The 25834-nt window shown below is 38.9% G+C and overlaps 3 protein-coding genes across 6 annotated transcripts in view; 2 read left to right on the forward strand and 1 right to left on the reverse strand.

Moving 5' to 3' along the window:
- Positions 1-1706, reverse strand: part of nup43 (nucleoporin 43) — a 4788-nt gene extending 3082 nt beyond the window's left edge. Inside the window, exons 1-4 of the mRNA XM_065268848.2 lie at positions 1464-1706; positions 1249-1371; positions 907-984; positions 628-790 (exon numbers count right to left, since the gene is read on the reverse strand). Coding sequence (XP_065124920.1) covers positions 628-790; positions 907-984; positions 1249-1371; positions 1464-1580 — 481 coding nt within the window. The 5' untranslated portion in view covers positions 1581-1706. The remainder of the gene's footprint in view (positions 1-627; positions 791-906; positions 985-1248; positions 1372-1463) is intronic.
- Positions 1707-2264: 558 nt separating this feature from the next.
- pcmt (protein-L-isoaspartate (D-aspartate) O-methyltransferase) lies at positions 2265-13940 on the forward strand. Of its 4 annotated transcripts, none has more exons than XM_073811456.1 (8): positions 2265-2548; positions 9028-9141; positions 9339-9370; positions 9456-9560; positions 9635-9755; positions 10040-10125; positions 10464-10680; positions 12185-13940. In XM_073811456.1, exons 1-7 carry the CDS (start codon positions 2392-2394, stop codon positions 10641-10643), a joined length of 795 nt encoding a protein of 264 aa, XP_073667557.1. In that variant the 5' UTR covers positions 2265-2391; the 3' UTR covers positions 10644-10680; positions 12185-13940. The 4 variants fall into 4 exon arrangements, with proteins under 4 accessions (XP_073667557.1, XP_073667556.1, XP_065125050.1 ...); XM_073811455.1 differs by having other exon boundaries at positions 2266-2548; positions 10464-10633; XM_065268978.2 differs by having other exon boundaries at positions 2275-2548; positions 9037-9141.
- A 2281-nt stretch (positions 13941-16221) lies between these two features.
- Positions 16222-24829, forward strand: lats1 (large tumor suppressor kinase 1). The gene is made up of 8 exons (XM_065268723.1): positions 16222-16377; positions 16965-17406; positions 18291-18438; positions 19254-20641; positions 21269-21851; positions 21976-22158; positions 22471-22577; positions 23009-24829. The coding sequence occupies exons 2-8, from the start codon at positions 17056-17058 to the stop codon at positions 23507-23509; spliced, it is 3261 nt and encodes a 1086-aa protein (XP_065124795.1). The 5' UTR covers positions 16222-16377; positions 16965-17055; the 3' UTR covers positions 23510-24829.
- Positions 24830-25834: the final 1005 nt, after the last annotated feature.

Consider the following 25834-nt stretch of genomic DNA (forward strand, 5'->3'; position numbering starts at 1 on the left):
TTTATTTATATTTTGACATTTAAAGATGTTTTACTATTTAAAAGCTGCACAAACTTTTTTTATTTAAGGCTTAAAATATCAAAAGCATTATATTAGTAAAACTCAGTAGTGTGTGGCTTTTGCACTTTAAAAAGTACACTTACACATGAATGGCCTTATTTAGCTATAATAAGTGAATGTTACAGTAATATAAGTAAATATAATTTTCTTTCAGATGATTTGATTAATCGCAAAAAATTACCCGATTAATCAATAATTCAAATAATTCTTAATTGCAGCCCTACTTCAGAGTAAACTAAACACTTAAGGTCAGTTTGTTTTTGCCTTCAATTAAAAATATATCTGCAAGTAGCAATTGCAGGGTCAAGCCCAACTTTGGCAATCAAATCCTCACGAGCCAAAGATTCAGAGGAAAAAGGATTTTCGTTTCTAAGATTTACAGATCAGAAGTTATAAGCAAAAACGTGAGACTTTGGACAGTTGGTTATGCTAGCAGGTTTGAGATAAGACTCCAAATAGTCCTTAGACGCAATAGCGGAAGAAGAAGAATAGCGAAAAAAAAACAAGTTTCATTAAAAACAACAGAATGTATATAAAGGATTGTTTTCTGTGTCAAATAATACTTACCAATAACCCGGAGAACTTCTGTCTGATCTGCTTTGTACAGAATAATTCGACCGTCTTCCCCCACTGACACTATTTCAGGACTTCGACACACTACTGCAGTGCAAGGTGCATTATCACATGAGTATCGATGAGCTCTTTTCCACACATGAGCCACTGACAGTCCCTAAGATCACATAATAGACAGACATGTGAAGACAAGAAAGCAAGAACTTAACATAAGTCATACATAAGCTGTATTTTGTTATTTGCAATGTTAAACCATCTCATTAAAAGTGATACCTGACAGTCAGACCGAAGTTTAAAGATGGTCACAGACCCACTTGAGGATGCAGAAACAAGTCTGTCTTGATCTAAAAACTACAAAGACAAACCAATTTAAAACTGGTACTGACAACAACATGAATACTTCATATAATATTTTAGGAATTATATTTACTTTCCTATAAGAATAATGTTTTCACAATATAGCATATCAATTATCATACGTTTCATACATATTAGAATATAAAATCTAATATTCTGCTTACACTCCGTTTTTTTATTTTTAAAGAATCCAAACAACTAACTATTTTGGAAGGAAAAAAATTAATCAGGTGTGTGTCATCATCTCTCATAACTGACCTGCAGATCCATCACATCTCCATCATGCTGACATTCGCACAGTAACTGAGGGTCTTCCTCATACTCTCCATCCATGGGTGTCACTTCATGATCCCCCAGAGACCAGATCGACACCCTGTTATTCTGCAAACACAAAGTGATCAATAAATAACAAGTAAACATCAATCGGTTCACAGCTAAAACACAGTTGACATGTTTTGAACTTGTGTTCGTGCCTCGTTATCCCATGATCCTGTAGCGAACAGCTCGGGCTGCTGCAGTGAAGCCGCAGAAACAGGCCGCCATCGCGTTGCGCTGATTTTCTGTGAGATGTATTTAGCATTACACTCCATTGAAACACTAGAGTAGTTTTTATAATCCCAAGTAACGCAGTCTGCTCCACATGCACCGCTGCGCTGTATCCCGCCAGCTCCTTCTGTCGTGGTAAGCTACGGCGGCCTCAACAGGTCAAAACACCAAACGCGATTCGGTAAAAACGAATAGGAAATTGCATAACTTCAGCAATTAATTACAAATAAGAACTGAAATAATATAATAATGTAGGTTAATTTTAATTTTTAAAATAGGAATACATTAACATGTAATATATTTGTATATTATTCGCAATTTTACTTCATTAAACACATTACAATTTTTAATGGCCACATATTCTTCTGAAATTGTTTATTAACTAATTCGATGTTCTCAATATATCGAATAACATGTTAGTCAACTATATAGGAAAAAAGTCGGACACAGCTTCATTTTTTTTAACGCTGTGACGTATAACACACGCAACAGTTCTGTGGCAGGTTTTATTGATTAAACTAATATTAGAGGAAAGGGAAATTAAATTTGCCTGCCACTGTGTCTTACAGTTTTTGCATGTTGTCTATATACTGATTTGTTTATAAGCCTATTAAATGTACAAAAAATATTTATTTGGCCTTTAGAAAATGCACCAAATCGGTCAACCTTATAATCCATTACGTCACACGACAGTAACGCGCTCGTGCTCTACTCCTGCTGGCCGCTAGCAGCAGAGCGACTCTACCCGAGAAATTCCGAATCACATGAAATATATGTCAATATCTTCATATGATAAACATGGCAGAAGATGAATGAGGCAGCAGCAGCAAGCGACTCCTTAAAGAGTGTTTGGTCATGCCCGGTGACGTATCAGTGCTGGAAGTGGTAACGGTGCTCGGAAGAGCGGTGTGCGCAGGCGCGGCACTGACAGCCGCACTCTACCTGATCCGCAGAATAATGGCCTGGAAATCCGGAGGAGCGAGTCATGCCGAGCTCGTCAACAACCTCCGCAGTAAGTTCAGCACGCTTCGCATGTTTCAAAGAGAATAAACTGGCATACTTGCTGTGGCGCAAAGAAATTTGGTTTGTTTACGTCAGGATAGTCAGATAAAGTGCGCGTCTGTGAACTAGCATTGCGTTACAGCTGAGGGGAAACTGCGCGGGTGGGTGTTATGATGGCATGACTTTATTTTGTGCTTCTTTTTAATGTGTGTTAGTATCGCGCACAAGTACACGGTGACTGCTGGGCCGTGTTTAAAACTTTTACTTGCGCTTCAAAGCTTTTCGTTTGCTGTTAGCTAGCTGCTAGCAGAATAGTATGTGATCATTATCAAAACGCTGCAGATGATCTATACTTGTACTTATCCAGTTATTGTAGTAAAGATATTGCTTACTTGCCCGTTCGTGTTGTCTATGGCTGTAATCAAGCAAAAATATTTGGTGGGTTTGTTACAAATAAGATGACACCCATTCTGTTCAACCTATACCGACTTGTTTTTGTAGTTATATAAAACGTGTATACAGTGCAAAAGTAACTGTTTTCCTAGGCGCCAAGCTGTTAATAAGTATAATACAGGTATAATTTTATAACTATGAGCAGTTTTTATTTTGAAACGTCGTGTGGTGGGCGTGGCGCAGCACATGTTGGCAAGAGTTGTGTTTGGCGTAAGAGGTGCGCTGCGCAGACTGATCGTCTCATGACATCAAAGTACCGCGAGAACATTGGTATTTCTTCCGTACAGGCATTTCTCGCGTTAACTAGCCGATCGGTTTGCGCAGAGCTACAATGCAGTCGACTAAAAGCAAATTATTGCATCATGACAAGTGTACTGGTGCCACCACACAATACAGAAATATCTTAACTGTATAATACGGTTTCTGTGTTTCATTTGTTAATAAACCTAATATCCCTGTCAATTATGATTTCATTCAGAACATTTTGTCAGATCTTAAGGCTTAAAATAGGAAGTTTCTTTAATGCACCCCTGCCCCTGCAGTTTAGTAGCTAAATGTTTAAATCAATGACCAAATTTAGTTGATTATTTCTGAATTGTGTAGCTTCACTGCATTCTTGTTATTGTAGTGCAGTATTTTTTTAATTTATTACAAATATATTAATTTAACTATATTGACTTTTTAAAAATTCACAATTTAAACTAATCTAATGGCTGTTGCCTAGTAACATTCCTTAGTTTAGCATGAAACCCAGTCTTATGTGGTCCTGGATTACTCCTGAGGTCAAGCGGTCAGTGCACTATATTTAGGAGTGCTTGCCTTAGCAAGCATCACTGTTTTGGTTGCTCACATCAGACATTTGACCAAATCACTTAATGCTGAGTATTAAACTTTTGTTGTGTATCTTTTGCTACAGACATGAGTAATACCTTACACAGCTAGTTGAAAAGTGATACATTATTATTTTTCTAAGCAATTCGACTTATGACAAAAAAATGTATAGAACAAGGGTTTTCAAACTGGGGTCCGGGGGCTTCCAGAAATTTTTAAGAAAAAATAAATAAACATTTTAACATATTTATTGGGTGTTTCTTGCAACATACAATTCAGAATAATTAATATTTACTTTGTATTGTTCTGTGTTTTCCTTCTTTTATTTCACTTATTGAGGTTTGTAAGGCAGGATTCCTTGTAAAGCTGCTATGAAACAAGAGTTTAAGTGTAGCCAATTATATATTCATTATACATAAAATATAATATCTAAATGCCTATATATATGTTTGGTAGGGGGTCCCTCACTAGAAGGTTAATCATATTTGGGGGTCATTGGCATCATAAAGTTTGAAAAGCCCTGGTATAGACTAACACTGAAGAAGGGATGTGAACCACAGACACCAGAATGTCATGATTGGCTGGGCTTTTTGACTTGGGTCTAGGGGAGTTTTTCACAATCCTGGTCCTCGAGTACCCTCTTCCAGAAAGTTATAGATGTCTCCTTATCTAACACACCTGATTTTACTCAACGGCTTGTTAGGGAGACATGTTATTATGCTTGTTCGACTTCATGCGGCGCTGCAAGAACCGACAGCCGGATGACGTCAAAGTACCGCGAGAACGATTCGAGAAATCATACAAAGTGCTCTCGCGGCACGTTAACGTCATCCGACTGTCAGTTCTAGCGGCGCTGCATGAAGTCGAACAAGCCTATCCATTTTGGAAGGAGACTGATTAGTTGAATCAGGTGTTTTAAATGAGGAGACATCTAAAACTTTCTGGAAGGGGGTACTCGAGGACCAGGATTGGGAAACACTGGTCTAGGGCTCCACGATATATCGCATGCGATTGTCATGTGCATCTTTTCTCCCAGTAATTGTGACTGCAAGCACTACAAAATGAACAACGGAGTACATAAAGCAGGTTATGTGACGCGGTTGTCATCAACTTTCTGTTCCAAAAACGTACACTAAAACTAATCTGCCCAGAGTCCATTGCGTGGAAGCAAGGATTATGCATAATATTATATTATAATTGTAAAGCATTTATTATATTTACAGTCTCACCCATTGTGAAAAGACTTCAGAAACTAAACAAATTTTGATTTGTGTATTTCTGTCTTCAAATATTGAAGAGGTCTACCAATCTTTAAATAAAATGTATATGCTCTACGTCTGCAATAATGAAGGCAAAATTGCCCTGATTGTGAAGTAAATGCCACTCCATCTGAGAGAAGGTGATGGAGATTTACTACTAATCAAGTAACCAGCTTTACTGATGAGATGCGCATTACAATCGGATGCAATCTTAACACTGCTTTCTCATGCATTCTCTTGGAAATGTAAAAGTATAGTCTGGCTGTGTTTTTACTACTATGGTGCCAAATACTACTAGAACAAGTTCGTAATCATAGGGGAACCATTTTTAGTGCCACATATCACCTCTGTAGGTGTAAAGCATGACTATAACCCCACTTATGGTTTAACATAGCACAATATGGTTCTAAATATCACACATCAATAGCGAGTATATTATTCCATATACGAGTATATTACGAGTATATTATATAGAATAGTATTCAAAAAACAGTAGGCGAAGTACCCGGATGACCTATTACTTCCAGAAAGATCCAGAAGTTTTCATTAAATGGATACTTTGATATCCCGTGAACCACCAGGAGAGGAGTTATCCAACGAATAAGAAGACAAAAGTGGTAACGCAGCTCTATTCAAATGATAAATACATATATTAAACAACATCTGTGCATATTTATATATATACATAATTATTAAACACAGTTCACACACAATAATGGTCGATGAGTAGGTACTTCATCTAACGTGTGTGATTTCGGACGCAGCCTTAGTGTCTTTAGTTAAATTATGCAAGTTGAGGTAAATCATTGAATTGAATAACACTCAATTCTGGTACAGCACAGAAATGAGTTAATATGCAAAACATTATGGTGGGAAGGATCAGGTTAGGTTATTCGGTCTTTACTTTTACCTTAGCTCATCAGTTAACTACTTTATTAAATTTATTGTGGGCAAAACTAGACTTTCCTTTTTGAGGAGCATCCATAAATATGTTTAATTATGTGCCGCCTGTGTCTGGTGGTGTCTCGGTCACTATTGACTTACAGTGTTTACATACCTGCTGAAAATAACCATGTCAGATGGTTAGGGTAGTGTTTCACACAGCCTCAGTGCCTATAAAAAGATATATTTGGCTGAAGCTCACAAACAGTTTCGCTCAAAGGATGAATGAGAAATAATAGTTTGCTTAAAGTAAAAAAATTTATTATTACCGTCATTATGAGATTATTTGCATATCAGTTATGCAGTGCTGGTTTGGATGGATGTGCCACATGTATGCTTAGTATTTACTGCAAATGTATAGCATGATATTATTAGCATGTTTAAAATACCAGCGTAGGATTGCTGGCATGCCACAAAGGTTTTGTTGCCTCATTTATAGATCACAAATGTGTACAGAATGATGTATATTAAATGTCCACGTCTGTGCTATTGTCTGTCCCAGCATCTTCCATTGTAACCCTAGTATATGGGTCAATGACATGCATTTTTTTGTTTTCAGGGGGCATTGTGTACTACAAAAATAACTTTATACATGCATGACGTGTCACTTTAGTTTAATTTAGTTTAAATAATTTTTTGTATTGTTTAATAATAAATAAATGAAAAATGTTTGTAGAACAAACTTGTAAAATGGCAGGCGGCCAATTGTCAATACAAAATAACAATTTAGGGTACTATTAAAAAGGTGGTGTTTAAATTATTACACATTCAAAAAAGATGGATTACTATTTTAAACCTTTTCTATAAACAAATTTCATGAATATCAGTAGTTGGGATGTTTTGTATAAAACTTTGGTCTAAGAATTTGGATGTTTTCAAATGTGAAGGTACTACAACCGAAATCATGTGCCTTTTATTAAGAAGTATAAACAGTAAACATGATATTAACTCATCCAGTGAACCCTTGGTGGTCTTTATGGCTGAATTCTCTCAAATGCTGAAAAATAGCTACTTTAATGTAAGGGTAGGCTGGTACCTTTTTGTGTCAGGTGGTACAACCACTGAAAAATGCTGTGTGTTTTATCAAACACATTTAATTGTATTTAAAAAATATATTTATGAATTTTATATCACATGCAAAAGCTTATACCAGCATCCAAGTAGAAGTTTGTTAAAAAAACTAACTAATCCATTGCAAAGTTCAGGTGGTGCAACCAGAAAGTCAAAGGGTGCAACTGCTATGAAATCCCCTGAGACATAAAAAAGGTATTTGGGATAAAAGCATCTGCAAATTCTGATACTTTGGTATACCTGGCAGAAATTTTTTTTTACAAGAAAGTCATATTGGTTTTGAAAAACATGAGTAATAAATAAAATTACACTTTAAATATGTTTGTCTTATAGACTAATAAGATAATCGTCTTAACCAGAATAAACTATGAAAGTTTATTAAAATGTTTAGAAACGTATGCCAGTGTTTCCCACAGATCTGAAATTTACTTGTGGTGGTAGCTGAAAAGGGCAATCATTATTATCCACCGACAAAAAATGGTCTACTATACATGTAACAAAGAACTAATAATGTGTGACACAACACAATACTTTGATTTATAAAATATTCATATTAATTTCACATTATAGTTCATTAATCTAACCACCCCAAACTTTTTTTTGCCATAAACAAAGCTGACACTGTTTGTCAAAGCACCACGAAAAAACTTGATGTTTTTGCACTGATATATGAAGCAATTTGATGACCCCTTTTATCAAACTCAAATATATACAATACTATGTATACTATAGCCTATATAGACAGTGCAGGTCTATATATTATAAATGTGACTGATGTTATAATGGTAATAACTTCTATAAGATAGGCACTTTTACTGCTGCTGCTTTCTATTTCTCTTTTGCCGATTAAAAAAGCTTAATCCACTAATTATTTCAGATTTAAAAGTCTACTTGCTGTGCTGTCCCGATGACAGACTTTACATTACAGCTTTGCGTTTTTTATATCCTGAGTCAGCTAGAGCTTTGCTCGTTCAGTATTAGCACTGCTTTTTGCTACAATCTCTGTGCAAACTGTTTAGATTTTAGTAAAGATATTGTCTATTAATAGTAAGACTATTAAAAAATGGGATAAAGAAAATGAAGCGGCGCGTGGTCGTGACAAGAGCCAGTTGCTATCGCCATAGAAACCGGAGGCACGCTAAAACAGCACTCGAGCTTTAGCGCGGTAGCGCTCACGGCCGTTCTCCGATCGACTCGGGTTTTACACACAATATTAATCAGACTTGGGACCCGAAGTAATGAACTAGGACCGACCCGGACCCATCTGACCATTTAAAATATAAACCCGGAACCGTACGGGTCCCGCGTCCTCAGTGAAGAAAGACCTCTAATGGTAAAACTCTGCTCAAGTTCAGAAACATGAAAGGATACAATGTGACACTGAGGTTGCTTCGCGTCGCGCCCAATTCATTGAGAAACAGAGAGCACGTGAACGGACACTCAACCGGAGAGACACAACGTGCTTGCACGCAAAATGAAGCCAACTTAGATGCTATAAACACATATTATGCACATAAGCATATGCGACCATTTTGGTCGCAGTGTAGTTCCCTGGCTGCTCCGTATTTGCTGCAGTTGATCCAGTTTGCCGCGCTGGATGATGAGTTTATGACGCGTGCATCATCTTCACGGTCACCCGACCCCCACCTCTCTCTCTCGCGCTCTCTCTCTCTCGCTCTCTCTTTCGCGCTCTCTCTCTCTCTCTCTCTCTCTCTCTCTCTCTCTCTCTCTCTCTCCAAAACACGGGTCATCCAGTCGAGTTCAGAAATACGGAAATTCGTAAAGTGATTTTTTTACTTGGGCGGGTCGCAATTTACCTGGGCGCAGCGCCCAAGTAGAGCCTATGTATGGGAAACACTGCGTATGCAGTCTGCACTTACAGAACTATAAAAAATGAGTGATATTGATATATCATGTTTATGCATTTGTGTTGTTTGTCCAGAGAATGGCATCATTAAATCCGATCGTGTCTATGAGGTTATGTTGGCAACAGACCGTGCCCATTTCTCCCGATGTAATCCATACATGGATTCGCCACAATCTATAGGTATGTCACAAAATTCAGAGCTGTCATTTTGTTCATAATGTCATGTGCATATCGCGCAATCTATCAAACAATGTTTTTCAATCTCAATCTCCCCAAGAATCTCTATCTATATTAAACACCTGATTTTGAGTGACAGCTTGGTGAATCTTTTCTCTTTTGCTATTATGTTTTTAAGTCTCGTCTGTAATTTTGTGCAGGTTACCAAGCAACAATAAGCGCACCTCATATGGTAAGTAAAAAATGAATTTCCTGAAGTTAAAGCCGGTGTATGTCAGTTTGAGATAGGTACTAATAAACATGTTGGTGTCCTGTAGCATGCATACGCTCTGGAGCTTCTTCACGATCACCTGTATGAGGGAGCGAAAGCTCTGGATGTGGGCTCAGGCTCTGGAATCTTGTCTGTCTGCTTCGCCAGGATGGTGGGTCACATTTGCTTCCCATCAAATGGACGATTACACGAGTTTGCGTTTATATTGGGTGTGTTGTGTTACAGGTTGGTCCAAAAGGGAAGGTGATCGGCATTGATCATATTAAAGAGCTGGTGGACGACTCTGTAAATAATGTAAAAAAAGATGACCCCAGTTTGATCTCTTCTGGGAGGCTCAAACTTATGGGTTGGTTTAAATCTATTTTAGATTTTGTAAACCAGTTTGTTAGGGATACTGATACATCTTATACAGCTTATATTTGATATATATATATGATGGTTAATATTATAAATCTACACTTTATTTTGTTTAACATTAGATTATTTAAATAAGACTTTAACTATATATAATTAAGCAAACAGATTTGGTGTTTAGTGACCAGCAGACACTTACATTAGGACAGAAGTGATGACTGCTATGATTTCGGCTATATTACTGGTGCTTAATGCAGTGTCTATGTGTTGTTGTAGTTGGAGATGGGAGAATGGGTCATACAGAGGAAGCGCCTTATGACGCCATACATGTTGGAGCTGCCGCTCCTAATGTGCCACAAGCCGTACGTTTGTCCAAATTATTTTTGATACATTGCAACATTTGCATCCTAAGCTGTTTTTTTAAAGAAATGTACATTGTCCAGTATAAGTTAGGCTTTAACAACAACATTGAGCATAATGTGGATAACCACAGAAAATAATTTCAACTAGGCACTCATTTAAAAAATGCAAATTTCACAGTGACACGCTGAGCAATCGAAGTCCCAAACCCTAATCTTTCATAAAAAACAGAATTATTTTCTATGCTAATCAATATTAAAAAGCTATAGGTATACCGTATGCCTACAACAACAGCAAAAGTGGATTGCCATTGGGTTATGTGTGTTTGTTTGATTTGTAGTTGTTGGACCAACTGAAACCGGGCGGTCGTCTGATTCTGCCGGTCGGGCCGGCGGGTGGAAACCAGATGTTGGAGCAGTATGACAAACTGGAGGATGGCAGTACTAAAATGAAGCCGCTGATGGGCGTGATTTACGTGCCTTTAACAGACAAAGACAAGCAGTGGTCAAGGTGGAAGTGAATTCCTGTCCTCTGTCCCTCTTTCTTCTAGGGCACAGGTGAAGCGGTGCGCTCCAGCGTGGAGCAGACAGAGCCTGCGTTTGATGATCCATGCCATGATAAACAGCTGTTTGGTTTTTTTGGAGCCTTAACTCACCGGCGTGCCTGATCCCACCAAAAAACATGATAATTTTTACGTTTAGAAACTTCTGTTGTGCTATTTACCTGGAATGGGCTTGAATTTGCTTTCTGAATGACATCAGAGGCTGTTTAGATTTAACATCATGGCTTTGTTCACACTGGTAGCCGAGCTCCTCACTTACTTTCTTCCCAGCAAGATCCTTTTTATACCTGTTTCTATAAAAGTATGAAGATGTCGTACAGCTCCGGGTGTCCATATACAGTGACAATGATTTTGTCCTTCATTGTTGTTTCGTATTTCTGCCTCCGCTCGCTATGTTGGAATCACGTCACTTCTAGAGCTCTTGATTGGTTAACGCAGCGCATATATCCGCCAAAGTTTAAATTTAAACAATTCATGCGTATTACGCGTCAAAAACCCGAAACGCTGTCTATTGCGTCTTTTCATTGACTTAACTTCTAAATCACTTGTGCTTTACACTTCATTTACATCTGGTGTGAATGCACCATAACAGTTCACCGCAGTGAATTAAAGCAATGTTTGGATCAGTCGGTATTTAATGTGGATTTAGTGACACGAGAAGTAGTGAACAGACATAAAACATAAATAAATGCCTCCTTCATCGACACCTCTTGGACTGATGCAGCTGGTTTCTCTTTGATGGCTACCACGTTACTATAGAAACCCATAGACGTGTGCCAATACTGGCCACACTTTCTTAAATAAACAGATCTGATTTTATCACATGCAAAGTGAAAGTCAAACAGTCGGTTCTTAAGATCAGATGTGATAGTCGAATTGTGTGCAGTTTGAACATAGCCTGTATTGCACCGACCTTAATACATAACATTGAAACATGTTTTTGCATGTATTTGTGTTTACACCAGTGACGGCCAGGGACTTCTCATCCGAGTGGCCTCAATTTAAAATATGTGTGTTGCACGTCATGTCAAAATATGTGTACGGTGCGTCATGTGAACCTATGTGCATCATGCGTCATGTCAAAATATGTACCTGCTGCACGCGTGGAAAGGGTTTATGATAAAAGAGACGCTCATGTTCACAAAATACTCGCAAGACACAAACTTAACACTAAAATCTGACTATAAATGAGATTAAGCAAGTATCTAGCAAATGCAAGCGTCTCTTTTATCATAAGCTGCAAAACACACATTTTGACATTACACTTTGATGCACAAGTTTACATTATGCACCGAACACATATTTTGACATGACGAGCCACACACATGATGGGCTAAATACATGTTTTGAGGAGCTTTGCATCGTGTGCCCTCAAAAAAAGAAGTCACCGTCACTGGTTTACACAGTAATTTATGCACATCATGCTGTGATATGTATGTATGCATGCATGCATGACTGTGATGATGTCCATAGTAACTTTTTGCACTTTTTTTTCATAGGGATGAACTATGAAAGGATGCTGAATACTGGCAATACTCATCGCACCATGTGCACACACACACACAAACCATCCATCAAGACTTCACTGAGGAGAGCCTGTACAAATGCTCTGTTTCATACCTGTGACAGTCTGACTGTTGTGAAAGATGGATGTCCCGAGCAGATTTTTATTTGAAAGGAAGAAGTGAAATAGGGCTTTGTGCTGGGATTTTCATGCCTGCAGTTTGAGGATTGTACGAATGCATTTGTTTTTTCTTTTTTGACGCGCAGGTGCACATTTCTTGTGTTGATTTCAGTATTACGTCAGTTGGTTTGTTTCGTTATGCATCTCAGCGTAATGTTAACTAAATACAGGGGTTGTGCAGCCTGTTTATTAAAAGATAATTCATTGAGAAGTGATGTGTAGGGATGTCTTTACTCTGCAGATCCATGTTTATGGCTTGTGTTTTTCAGCTGCCCAAGCAGAATACAGTGATTTTACCACAGTTAAAGGACCAGCTTAACTGTTGTAAAATGACTTAAACAAAGCTTCTTAGTATGGAATAAAATATCATTAAGCGTTTTTGCAAAACAAAGCTTAAGAGAATGAGCAAATGTACATTTTTCTGCTTATTATATCACTACAATACTTACCAAATAAATAAAAAGACATGAAATGTTAACTACATAGGTAGGTAGTTTATCATGTGAGACATAAAATTGGCACAGCTTGGAAATCGCAGCATATGACACCAGTTTAGCACTAAATAAATGACTCCAAAAAAAACATTAATCAATTAAAATCATGTATATCTGTGTCATAATATTGGCAAAAGCAATGCGATAAGACACCAATGTTCAGATTTATTATTATTGAATTTATCAAAAGAATGGACTTTCACTGTTATAAAAATGCATTATCCTTACATTAGGCTGTTTACAGTTGCCAAACAATGCAGTCATTCAGTGCAATTAATGTTGAATGTCTGGTCAAATATCAGTATATTAATGCAGCTCGTCCAATCCGAATTTAGAATCTTGAATGTTAATTTAAATGGGAATTTTGCAGATTCACTTTTTATACTGATAGTTCACATAAACAGATTGTCATCATCAATGTTATTCCAGCCCTGTATTCTTTTCCTTATTGGCTGTTAAACACACATGATGCCAGAGCTGTTATATGATGAAAGTGAATACAGGCAAACTATAAACAAATGATGTTCACATTTAAAATTGGCACTTGTAGATGCATGAAGACAGGATTGATGTCATTGATCACTTCTGATTTTAGTCTGCAAATGAAATTGATGGTAATGAGATTACAGTGAATTATGGCTACACAGATAGATTGTATTGGCTTCAGATTATATAAGGGCTACTTTTGTGGAGCTGTTTTGTCATCGCTGATTTCTTTCAAATGATGCTCTGGTATTATACCTTACTTTTGTCATTTATGTAAAGAAAATAATACAGGTTTTGAATGATATGAGGGTAATGAATTATTGCAGTCACAGGTATAACTGCTCACTTTTGTGAAATCTATTTCACATTACTGCAGAATAAGCTTTTGATCAATCTATATATCTATCTTCTGCTAACATGTGCAGCATCAAATGTACAGTCACATGTAGATCCACACAAGAACGGCGGATTGAGCTCAACTTCATTTGTCATTCTGATTGTCAGTGGTTTTCAACGCCAATTCTCTGTGCATGTTTGTGTGTTTCCTGCACACACGAACAGCTTTGAACAAATAAACTTTCTGCTAAGCAATGGTCTTTGTTATTTACTTGTCTTTATTTTCCTCATGATCACACTGATGATCATCTTTTCTCACTTTCAGTTTATGCTATGTATTTGGTTCATGTTTTAAGGGTTTGTGTAATATTTCATTGTATAGCAACATCAGGAAAGATAAACCTCTTGTGTGTCATAACTCGCATATTCACATGTAGCCTAAATAGTTAATGCAAAGTGCCTCTCTTTTTAATAGTCCCATGTTGGTGAAAAACTGGATCTGTAAGTCAATTGCCCCAGAGCAATTCACAACATTGACTGGTATGAGGAAAACTGAGTGAAGTTGAATTTAACGTTTCCATTGGACTAAACATTTGTGATCTTATATGACAGTGGTTCGCGAGATGGAGCCCGGGGGGCCCTTGTTTTATGACATTTTATAAAATACCTTAATTTATCATGAATTCTGTGTAATTAAACCTAAAAAATAAGGCTTAACAACAGCACTACTTAGTAAAAAGTATCATTTAATATTTTTTATTTAAATAAAATGTTACATGTCATACATTTTCTTTGGGGGGGGGGGGGGGACGCGAAGAAATGCACAGTACATAAGGGGGCCGCACGTGGAAAAAGTTTGAGAACCACTGTTATATGATATACATTTTATTACTGAGAAGGACCTAAAATAATCTGTGCATTGCACATCTTTTTGTTAAACTATTCTTTAAGAGTAATTTGCATATGGAGGTACAGACTGTGAAAGAAATTACCATACTTATATCCTCAAACTGTACCATAAGTCACAAACTAGACATTTCAACGTGGAGAAAGCTTTACAATATCAGTATCATTCCCACCAGGAAGATACATGGTATCTGCTTAAAGGGGGGGCTGCATGATTTTTGAGAAACGCTTTGGAAAAGGGAGTCCCCCACTTAATCAATTTCTACCCAGCCCATACTGCAAAAAAATTAATTTCTTTGGCCAGAAATGTGTTTTAAATATATGCTCAATACTTTTGGTATACAGTAAATTGTAATAACAAATATTTTTTGAATTTGAAAATATATTTAGTTTTAACCTTTATATATAATTGTATATTTCATGCATGCATTATATATTTTATACAAACTCATGTTGGGGCAGGTCTATCAAAAGGTCCAAATTCTTTTGGGGTAGGGGCATGTTAGGTGATTTCAAATGTCAACACTGGCTTTAAGAGATCATGCAACCCACCTTTAATAAGATGGCATCATTCTGCCATACCTGCAATTCACTCAATTTTCTTTCCTTTTTATATATTTTACTATCTAATTTATACCACATTTTCGTACCATAGCTAATAGTTATTCTTGTGTGACAGGTATGGATTTAGAAAAACTAACTGGACTTTGCCTTTTTAATATATTAATTATCATTACTGCCATCTACTGGACATTTATGATGAGTAGAAAACAATGTTATAAGTTATTCAGTGTTTTGTTTTATTAGATACCCTTTTACAATATTTTGCACTGAAATTTCAATATAGGTTTTTTTTTTTTAGTTCTTTTAACAACCTTTTTGATATTACAGAAGAAATGGTAATTTATTTATTGTATTTTCTACTACGGGTTCCACTCCTTTAGATAATGCTATTAAGAAAAGTCATTTTATAGCTAAAGTCAGAGGTTTGAATTTTTTTGCTTTGCATAAAAAATATAGCTGATTCCCTCTAAAGTACGGTGAAAATGAACAAAAAAGTTGTTAAAACACACCAGATATGAAATAACATTATAAAGTCAACAATTAATAGTAATATAATATTTAGATACGTTTTTTCACCCTCTCACTTTGGTTTAAACTAATAGCAATGACGTAATATAATTTATTTTATTTTCAATTATTATTTATTCCCATACTGACCATCTTATGTAACTTTGTATATTTTTATAAGCATCCCTCATACACTTTGTTGTGTCCAATTATTATATCTTGATTAATATCATTTGATGTTATGTGCAATATTCAATAAAAAGTTTATTGGAAAAAAGGTTATTCAGACTGGTTAGCCTGAATAAAAAAAGAAAAGAGAAAAATGTATTTGGTAACCTTAAATCGTCTGGATAAAAATCTGGAACATTCAGTTTGCTGCTTTAGATAATAATTTATCTGCTATTAATAATTTTTACGAGTATAATTTTTGTACTTGTAGTCCTTTTTTCCCATTGAACCGTCAGCAAAATTGCATTTATCACTAGTATTTATCGTATGTTTTGAAGTGTTCGTAAGGGGGAGGGGCGGGAGCCTGACTACATCCGGGCTCTTGTGACGCGCGTGACAGCCGTTGTAAAACTCAAGACGAGTCAGTAAATACCAAAGAGAAGCCGAATAACTTCATCTGTCACGAACAACAAGGCGATTATTCGTGATTTAACATCGCGAAGACATCGAAACACGTACAAACATCATGCAGCATCCAAAATAAATGGTAAGTGAAGTGAATTGTTTGAATATTATCCGGCTTTTAATAGCGCTAACCCATCGCCTTAGCTTTAGGCCTCAGTCACCTGTTACACCGATTCATACATGAATTATCCGCTCGAAACTCTTCGTAGTGCTAGTTAAAACATATTATTTAAAGGCTTATTTATGTGGTTAAAGTTATGTGTGTGGCTTAGAACCTACTGTGGTAGGCTAACCGTGTTTGAATCTGTTATATACTATACTATAGACATGACAAAGATGAAAAATTGAAAGCCAGACAGAATTTTTGGGAATTACAGGCTCGTTCAGTATTTTTGGCATGTACAGGGGTTTGGTTTAGGTGGGCCGCACCTTGTTTTGAGGTTTGTTTATCACTGTCCTGTTATGAACATCTTCACAGTCAGATCCTTATGGGCTTTGTCTTTTACAGTGGTGTATGTTTGAGGTTTAGTGAGCTTATAACACGAAGACATGTGGGTATATAGAATAATACGGTATACTGAATAACTAATATATGGGTCACTTCTCTCTGACAGATGTTGTGAGGTGTTTTATCCTGTTAAACTGATACGGTGATCTCTCTCTTTGTAGTCTCCAGGTAAAGACGGGTTCAGATCCTGACAGTTTGCTCTTCCACCCGGAAGTCTCTTCACTACCTGGGCGCCTAACATATGAATTTTACATGAAGAGGGGCGAGAAACCCGAGGGATACAGACAGATGCGACCCAAGACGTTTCCTGCAAGCAACTACAGTGGAAATAGTCAACAGATGCTGCAGGAGATCCGGGAAAGCCTGCGGAACCTTTCCCGGCCGTCGGATCCTCCCAAGGCCGACGCGAACGCTGGGAAGGGCCCGTCGGACGATCCCAGGCAACAGGGGCGCAGCACCAACCCAAAAAACCCCTACCACAAAGCTCTGCAGGAGATCCGTGAATCACTGATACCATTTGCCAATAAAAGCATCAGCAGCGGACATACGGCTGACATCAACAGACGCATGCTGCAGGAGCTGCAAGATGCTGGTTTTGATGAGGTTCGTTAAATTCGGTTGTTGCCGAAATGCAGAGAGGGTTAACTCAAAACACGTCAGATCGATCATTTGTTTTAAGAATGTTCTCTGCTGTCATGTTATAATTTCACTTATTTGAAGAATGACAGGCATGGTATGTCGCCAGACAAGCTCTTGTTAAGATAGTCAACAACACAATGTCATACTTAAATGTTCACTGTCTGTGGGTGTGATGTATGCATTTGTTGTGTTATAAGAATATACATATTTATTGACAACAAATTTCGATCTGTAGGTGTACGGCTAGAAAGAGAAAGCTGTGGTTGCTGTTATAGTGGAAGAGCAAGTGATGCATACTTTAGATATTTTAAAGAGCACGCACATGCCTGTCAATCAATGCGGGCACAATCATTTTGATCGTAAACATATCTGCTATCATGTGTTTTGAAATACTACAGTGCTTCTATGTAATACTATGATATGATCCACTATATACAATTGTTATGATTTAATCATTTTACTTGAACTACTGTGTAGTGTAAACCGTATGGTACGTTACGTAAGCACATTATTGAAAAAGCATTGATCGTAAAAGTGGTATTTTTAAAGCTGAAACCCTACCAATCATAATGAAGTATATCAGAGGCTTGTGTAAAGATGACTAATACATTACACAGACTTGTATATCTTTTTTTGTTTACTGTATTTTGATATTTATTGTACATCATAATTATTGTTGTACAACAAATCCTGTTTCCATACTCACAAATTTGAAAAAACTTTTAAACATGGAGGTCTGAAACATAATTTGAGTTTGTGTAGAAATTAATGTGTTCAGATGATTTTTATAGGTTTTAAAGCCGTAGGTGTGTGTGGACATCCCATCATCGTGTGTGTTGTTTATACAGGAGCTGGTGGTTCATGCTCTGAAACAGACAAACAGTCGCAGTGTGGAAGCAGCGGTGGATTACATCTTTAAAAACTTCCAGGATCCTGGGAGGGAACAGATCCCAGCCCCTGTCGTGCGTCCTGTAAACGCACCTTTAAAACAAGCAGGTATTTGCTGCCTTTTGTCTTTAAATGGTTAAATTGTTTATTGTAGTAGTGCGTGTTGAATTTTTTAAATTGACGGCATTTTTTATAATTTGAATGGAATTTTGTGCACAGAAGCCTATAATTATTAAATCTTAATTATTTGTTTAATGCTTATATAATTATTTATAGCTATTTGTGCTATTAAAAAACTGCACTTTTCATCTGTACGTCAAAAAGAAATGTGTGTTGTTTGTATCTGGTGGATTTGACCCTTTACACAGGCTACAGCAGTCCAAAAATTTTGAAGTTCAGTTTACTGTCTAACTTAATCAGTATTGCATTGAATCCAACTACGTAAAAGCTCAAAATACTTAGAATGACATCTACCGATATAACGATAGTTTTATTTTTACTTTTTGTTTCAAAGTATTTTGTTGTGTGAAGTCCTAAAAGTGCACAGTGCACAACCTGCAGTTATAATCTGCCCTGATGTGTTTTTTTAAACAATCGGCCAATGTCCAAAAATAATTTTATCTGCCGATGCCGATTATAGGCTGATATATCGGTGTTTTTTCTTTAGGCACACCGTCATGTCAGCATAGATTTATGTAATTAAACTGTGGTGATGTTGTCAGTGAGGATAGATGTGGCAAACATGTCTTGTAGCATGTCTCATTTTCTTCTAGCATTGCACGCTAACAGTTTGTGTTCATATTGCAGATAACCATTACTTAAAAAAGCTTTTGAGTCCCTGAAATGTCATTCAGAAGTGTTGATTCAAAATTATTTGGTGGTTAATGTCGCTGTTTCTCACATATGGTTGTTCTCCTGTCTAGGTCCATCTCAAATTCAGCAGCCTGTGTTGCGTCGACAGAGCTGGAAGGACTCTAAGGAGTCTCTGGCCCCACAGCGACACAGTGCTCTGATGTCTGACGGCATGATGTACCGCCCGAATAGTCCAGGACCTCAAGGTGATCTCTCACGACCCGCAAGCTTTCCTCAAAATCTTGCCGCTAATGCCGGCGGTCAGCGAGTGAACGCTCCCCTCTCGCGGCAGGTGCGTAGCATCACTCCTCCTCCCTCCTCGTGGGACTCTAGTAACTCAAACAAGCGGTATTCTGGGAACCTAGACTATCTGGTACCCCGGATCTCACCCGTGCCTCAGGGGCCCCGTCCCGAAAGCTACATTAACAATCCATCACAGGCTCAGCGAGGCATCAGTCCGGTGCCTGTGGGTCGGCAGCCGATCATCATGCAAAACTCTGGAGGCAACAAATTCGCATTCCCCCCATCCTGGCCCCAGAATGGCACCGTACAAAACGAATACATGGGCATGAGTAGCGGCGGCCGGCAGCCTCAGCCGCCCCCTCCTCCGTATCCCATGCACCAGTCTAACAGGCAGAGCCCCACAGCCCAGCAGATGCTGTCCAGCTCCCCTGCCAACCTTCCCCCGAACATGTTGGTCCCCAACCGCAACAGCCAAAACCTTGATATGTACAACCTCGGAGTGCTACCCCAGGTCAGACAGCAGTCTCAGACTTCCCCCGGCCATAACGGTAACCAAGAAGTTCCTCCGTCTTGGCCGCACAACGTCCCGGGACGCTCAAACTCCTTCACCAACGCCCAGTCCAGCAGCCGGCAAGGTCCGTCGGTTCCCAGCTCCCAGCCTTCCGCCACCACCGTCACCGCCATCACGCAGGCTCCTATCCTGCATCCCGTAAAGAGCACACGCGTGCAGAAGCCAGAGCTGCACACAGCTGTGGCCCCTACACACCCGCCCTGGATGCAGCAGACGCCTCCTCCATCCAACGTCTATCAAGAACCGCCTGCACCCGTGCCTGCCCCCGAAGTCCCGAGCTACCAGGGCCCACCCCCTCCTTACCCTAAATACCTCCTACAGCCCCCTCCGCCGGGCTACGACCCACCCTCGAAATCCACCAATAAAGAAGATGATAATGCCATGGATAACGACAACGATGCCGACAGCACCTGCTCCAGCGAACGTGCCGAGAGCACAGAGGAACGTGAAAAGAAACAAATCACGACGTCTCCCGTACCCGTACGGCGCAACAAGCGAGACGAGGACCGTAAAGGAGAAAACGGCGTTCCCATGTACTCGCCACAGGCCTTCAAGTTCTTCATGGAGCAGCATGTGGAGAACATCTTGAAAAATCACCAACAGAGGATCAGGAGGAAGAAACAGTTGGAGAGCGAGATGCAACGGGTTAGCATGCGTTCCTTCCGTACTTTTCTTTGCTTCTCTGCTCTGCTGTTTTATTCCTACTGACTGCAACTATTTATTCTGTCCTTTTCTGCCTCCTTGTATTCCTTAGTTTGTGGATGTTCTCTCTTTTCTCTGTCTGATCAGCTGGTTTTCATACTTTCATAAGGTTTCTTCTGGAGTAATCTTCACTCAAGTGTGGTAAAGTAAGATCCTGTCAGTTGGACAGCATGTGTATGAGTCTCTTTCTCAAATGTTTCATGGTCTCGGTCCTTCAACACACGTGGGCCTGCATGACATACTGATAAAAAATGGATCTGCCAAATATCTGTGATATTTTTTACACATTTACGCAACCAAAACATGTTAAGCTCAAAGCACAGGATATTCATAAATGCATTTCTTAACAAATTATAGACTAGACTAGATATTTTATAATCGTAACAACATGCCTACCAGTACATTACTGAAGAAAAAGCGTGTGTGTTGCATGCTTTGCTGTTGTTCGGTGAAGGATGCTGCCTGTGTTTTAAATCACGTGTGTGTGTTGTTGTGTGATGTGAGGGTATGTATTTATGTAAAAGTGACTGTTTTCTCAGAATGGGTCTCATTTGTGTGCTTTGTGTGCAGGTGGGACTGTCAAATGATGCGCAGGAGCAGATGCGTATGATGCTGTGCCAAAAGGAGTCCAACTACATCCGCCTCAAACGTGCCAAAATGGACAAATCCATGTTCGAGAAGATCAAGACTCTCGGAGTCGGAGCGTTCGGAGAGGTGTGTTTGGCTCGGAAGGTGGACACAGGAGCGCTGTACGCCATGAAGACCCTCCGTAAAAAAGACGTCCTGTTGAGGAACCAGGTGGCCCACGTGAAAGCAGAGAGGGATATTCTCGCCGAAGCGGATAACGAGTGGGTCGTCCGCTTGTACTACTCTTTTCAGGATAAAGATAACTTGTATTTTGTCATGGACTACATCCCTGGCGGCGACATGATGAGCCTACTGATCCGAATGGGAATTTTTCAAGAGGATTTGGCCCAGTTTTACATCGCAGAGCTCACCTGTGCTGTGGAAAGTGTCCACAAAATGGGTTTCATCCACCGGGACATCAAACCCGACAATATTCTGATAGATCGAGACGGACACATTAAACTGACAGACTTTGGCCTCTGCACGGGATTTCGCTGGACGCACGACTCCAAATACTACCAGAGCGGTGAGCAAATGAGCCACTCGATAATTAATAAATCATATGTTTCTAATGTTAATAAAGGATTTGAATTGAGCTGGTCCACGGTGTCCTCACAGGGAGATATTTAACCGGATGTGTTTGTTGTCAGGTGATCACGTGCGTCAGGACAGTATGGACTTCAGTATGGAGTGGGAGGATTCATCTAACTGTCGCTGTGGAGATCGACTGAAGCCGCTGGAGCGCAGAGCAGCCAGACAACATCAGCGCTGCCTGGCACATTCGCTGGTGGGCACACCCAATTACATCGCACCCGAAGTCCTGCTGCGCACGGGTAAACATCTTTTACTTGACTCTCATTGAACAAGAAATTGATGCTTTCACAAGATGGTACATAAGTGCCTAAATCCAAACTAAAGGTGTACCCAGTGTAACCCATTGTAAATGTTCTTGATATTTTAAAATAGTGGCTTATGGAGTTAATATAATAAAGCTCCCTTTTTTGTTCCAACATGAACACAGTGTAAACTGGTCTTTACTTTAAAGACAGTCTTTGGACAATTCATAAAACATACATAAATTGTGTCCCTTCAGTTGTGCCGCCAATATAAAGAGTGTTGTATTTGCTTAATTTTTATTGGCCCAGGTTACACGCAGCTTTGTGATTGGTGGAGTGTGGGTGTTATCCTCTATGAGATGTTGGTCGGCCAGCCTCCTTTTCTGGCAACAACTCCTCTTGAGACACAAATGAAGGTGAGACTGTTTGTTAAAAAAAGTGTGCCTTAATGCCTTTGTCTGCTTTGTAGGTCTGTCAATGTTATGTATAGTCCAGGGGTGAGCATTCCTGGACCTGGAGGACCATTGTCCTGCAAAGTTTATCTCCAACCCCAGGGTTTCCCACAGACAATTTGTTAGTTAAGGTGGTATTTATTTTGGACGACCTAGTTAAGGCGGTAGGGTTTCCAAGCTTAGGCGGGCCGCCTGAACTGAAACCCTAATCAAACACACCTGAAAAATCTACTCAAATGTTGCAGGATGACTTGGAAATTACTTTTAGGTGTGTTTGATTAGGATTGGAGCTAAACCTTGCAGGACAGTGTTCCTCCAGGACCAGGAATGCCCAGTCACTGATATAGTGGAAAGGTAATTTGGGATGCCATATTGATGATCTGCATTTCTTACAGGTGATAAACTGGCAGGCAGCCCTACACATCCCACCACAGGCCAAGCTGAGTCCGGAGGCTACCGATCTCATCCTCAAGCTCTGCCGCGGGCCAGACGACCGGCTCGGGAAAAACGGAGCTGATGAAATCAAAGCCCAGCCGTTCTTCAAGACCATCGACTTCTCCACGGAGCTCAGGCAACAACAGCACGCGCCTTACATCCCAAAAATTATACACTCCACCGACACCTCCAACTTTGACCCCGTCGACCCTGACAAACTGTGGAGCGACGACGCCGACGGTAATCCCAACGACACGCTCAACCGCTGGTTCAAGAATGGCAAGCACCCGGAGCACGCCTTTTACGAATTCACCTTCCGCCGTTTCTTTGACGATAACGGACACCCGTACAGCTGTCCCAAGCCTATCGAGTGTGAGGACTACGAGGTGGACGAGGACGAGCCGGTCAACCCTTCAAAGGGTCACGGGGCGGAGCAGGGTCGGGACCTAGTGTATGTTTAGCGTATGGAGAAAAAAACATCTGTTGTTAAGAACATCTGGGTCACGTTTCACCCCAAAAATCAAGTTGCATTTTGATTTCAGCATCATCACATTTACTTTTGTTTGTGATACCCCTTATTCTCGTTATTGACTCTTAATTTTTGTACCATATTTTAAACATGTGTCCCTTTAATTATCATTAATATAAATGACAAGAAATCTGTATTTTGTGTTTATAGATTATGGCCTTTGTTCATTTAAATAAAATCATAGCAGTGTTTTTGTTTTATACAGTTAAAAATATCGTATTATAGTGAAGAGATTTAGCATTAACACAAACAAAACTAACAAGTGAAACGCTCAGATCCATTATGTGTTAAAATAAGATTTTGTCCTGTAAAAGTCTTAGAAATAGGTAACATATTGTTTATTAATTTTGGGGTGAAATATAAGCCAGATGTGTCTTTGTGAAATGGATTTGATTTGTTTTTATACATTCTCTCTCTCTTGCATCTCTGCTGGTGTGAATGCTCGAGTCTGTCTTCACATTTTGGGCTGTATTTATTATTATTTTGTTGAGGATGCACGTGTCTGGTGCCTGAGGATCTAATGATGCAGTGGAACCCTGGACTTTTACACTACTTTAACTTATTTAAAGACTTTTTAAAGCTAGTTGCATAATTCCTTCCACTGATGTTGATGTGTTTTATTTATGATTGTGTGGATTTGCCCATCGTCAGACTGCACAGGTACTTTAATTTCATCTCTCTTTCACCAACACTATGAAGGGCCGTGTAGTCTTGATAAAACTGGCTATTGAAAGAAAAGATTGTAAATTGTTGCTCTTCTCTGTACTTTTCTATTTATACACACACACAGATTGTATATATAAATTATGCGTTGTAAATTTGTAAATTTTTCTGTCTTAAATGTTAAGGGAATAACCTGTGGGTGATCTTGTTTTCTGTATGTTAGCAGATTGCCGGCCTTTAGCGTGTCTATTTCCCCCTGCTGTACCTTTGTGTAACATAATGACCAATATCTTAATGACAGCTGTCAACAAGCTGTGTAAGGAACAGAAGACCTGCACTGGTTTCTTCACTCTTTCACTACCAAAGTCGGCAAGAAAAGTCACAAAACAACTCTATTTGTATCATGGGTCTTTTTTATTAATGTTTGTTTTAAATATCTAATGTCCTGTGCAGCTATGAATGTAATGAACACTATTTCTTTGATTAAACTTGGTGGTCTTATTCCCAAAAAGAGCAGCTATAGGTATTTTGAGTGTAAGTTTGTCTTGAATGTGGAGAGGGTGGGGTGGTGATCAATAAACATCTTAAGCACAAACCTTATTTTTTTTTGTCCATGTCTGCTTTTTGTTTGAGGAATATATTATACAGCATCCATACAAGCCATGTTTTCTAGATGCTAAAAGTTTGCATACGTTCTTAAAGCAACACTAAAGAGTTTTTGCTCTTTGCTCCCCCTACAGGTTGGAAGCGGAATTGTCCATTACCACTGTCGTAAATAATTTAGCCTACTGCAGCAAAGCTGGCTCTGATTGGATTGTAGGTCTACCGTAAAGCAAGTTTTTGTAGTTTTCACTCGAACTACAGGACCGCGATCCGACGGTTGGAAACTTCTTTAGTGCGGTTTTGGCCGATAGAGGCCTGCAAAGCGAATATGAAAATGCCGTTCACACTGTTTCGAGTGGATGAACGACTGAAACTTTGTTGGAAATGTTATTTTAAGGTAAAAAAAAAACCTCTCTGGTGTTGCTTTAACTCACTTTTCAATTTTTAAAATCTTACCGTGGTGTAAGAAATTATATTTTGCAGGTTTAGTTACAACAGAGGTTTTATTAGTCCAACAAAAATGTTGGTCAAATTTAATATTTCATTAATTCCTGATATGTAGATTTAAACCTATGATTTAAACACTTAAACCGGGTGAAGCAGCCAGCCACCAGGGGGCTCTTTGATCGCCCCCTGGTGGCTGGCTGCAGTACAAGTCATAAACCTCGCCCTTTCCATGCAAACGAACGATACTCAGGTCAAAATAAATATACTTCCAATAAAATTTTCCTAAAGAGGGTTTTGGTCCTTTTAGGTAGTTGTTTTCACGTTGATATATGTTCAATTTGTAATTTTTGTGATAAGTTTCACTTTAGCTTGTAATTTGATGCTATAGAAACGGGGCGTGTCGTTATGATTGACACCTGTGATTGACAGCTTCTCTGAGCGGACTCTCGGAACTTCGAGGGAAGATCGAAGATATAACTAATTATTAATTTTCGATTTCACACGGGCAAAATTTGTTGTATTTAACTTACCTTATTTTAGCAAG

Source organism: Paramisgurnus dabryanus, chromosome 12 (assembly GCF_030506205.2).
Source record: "Paramisgurnus dabryanus chromosome 12, PD_genome_1.1, whole genome shotgun sequence".
Taxonomy (NCBI): domain Eukaryota; kingdom Metazoa; phylum Chordata; class Actinopteri; order Cypriniformes; family Cobitidae; genus Paramisgurnus; species Paramisgurnus dabryanus.

Excerpts from the sequence above, each read along its gene's own strand:
- pcmt (XM_073811455.1), top strand. The coding sequence starts at position 2,392 with ATGCCCGGTGACGTATCAGTGCTGGAAGTGGTAACGGTGCTCGGAAGA. Across the intron at positions 9,371-9,455 it reads CAATAAGCGCACCTCATATG|CATGCATACGCTCTGGAGCT; the intron begins GTAAGTAAAAAA and ends GGTGTCCTGTAG. Across the intron at positions 9,561-9,634 it reads CTGTCTGCTTCGCCAGGATG|GTTGGTCCAAAAGGGAAGGT; the intron begins GTGGGTCACATT and ends GTTGTGTTACAG.
- lats1 (XM_065268723.1), top strand. The coding sequence starts at position 17,056 with ATGAAGAGGGGCGAGAAACCCGAGGGATACAGACAGATGCGACCCAAG. Across the intron at positions 22,159-22,470 it reads CGAAGTCCTGCTGCGCACGG|GTTACACGCAGCTTTGTGAT; the intron begins GTAAACATCTTT and ends TTATTGGCCCAG. Across the intron at positions 22,578-23,008 it reads CTCTTGAGACACAAATGAAG|GTGATAAACTGGCAGGCAGC; the intron begins GTGAGACTGTTT and ends CATTTCTTACAG.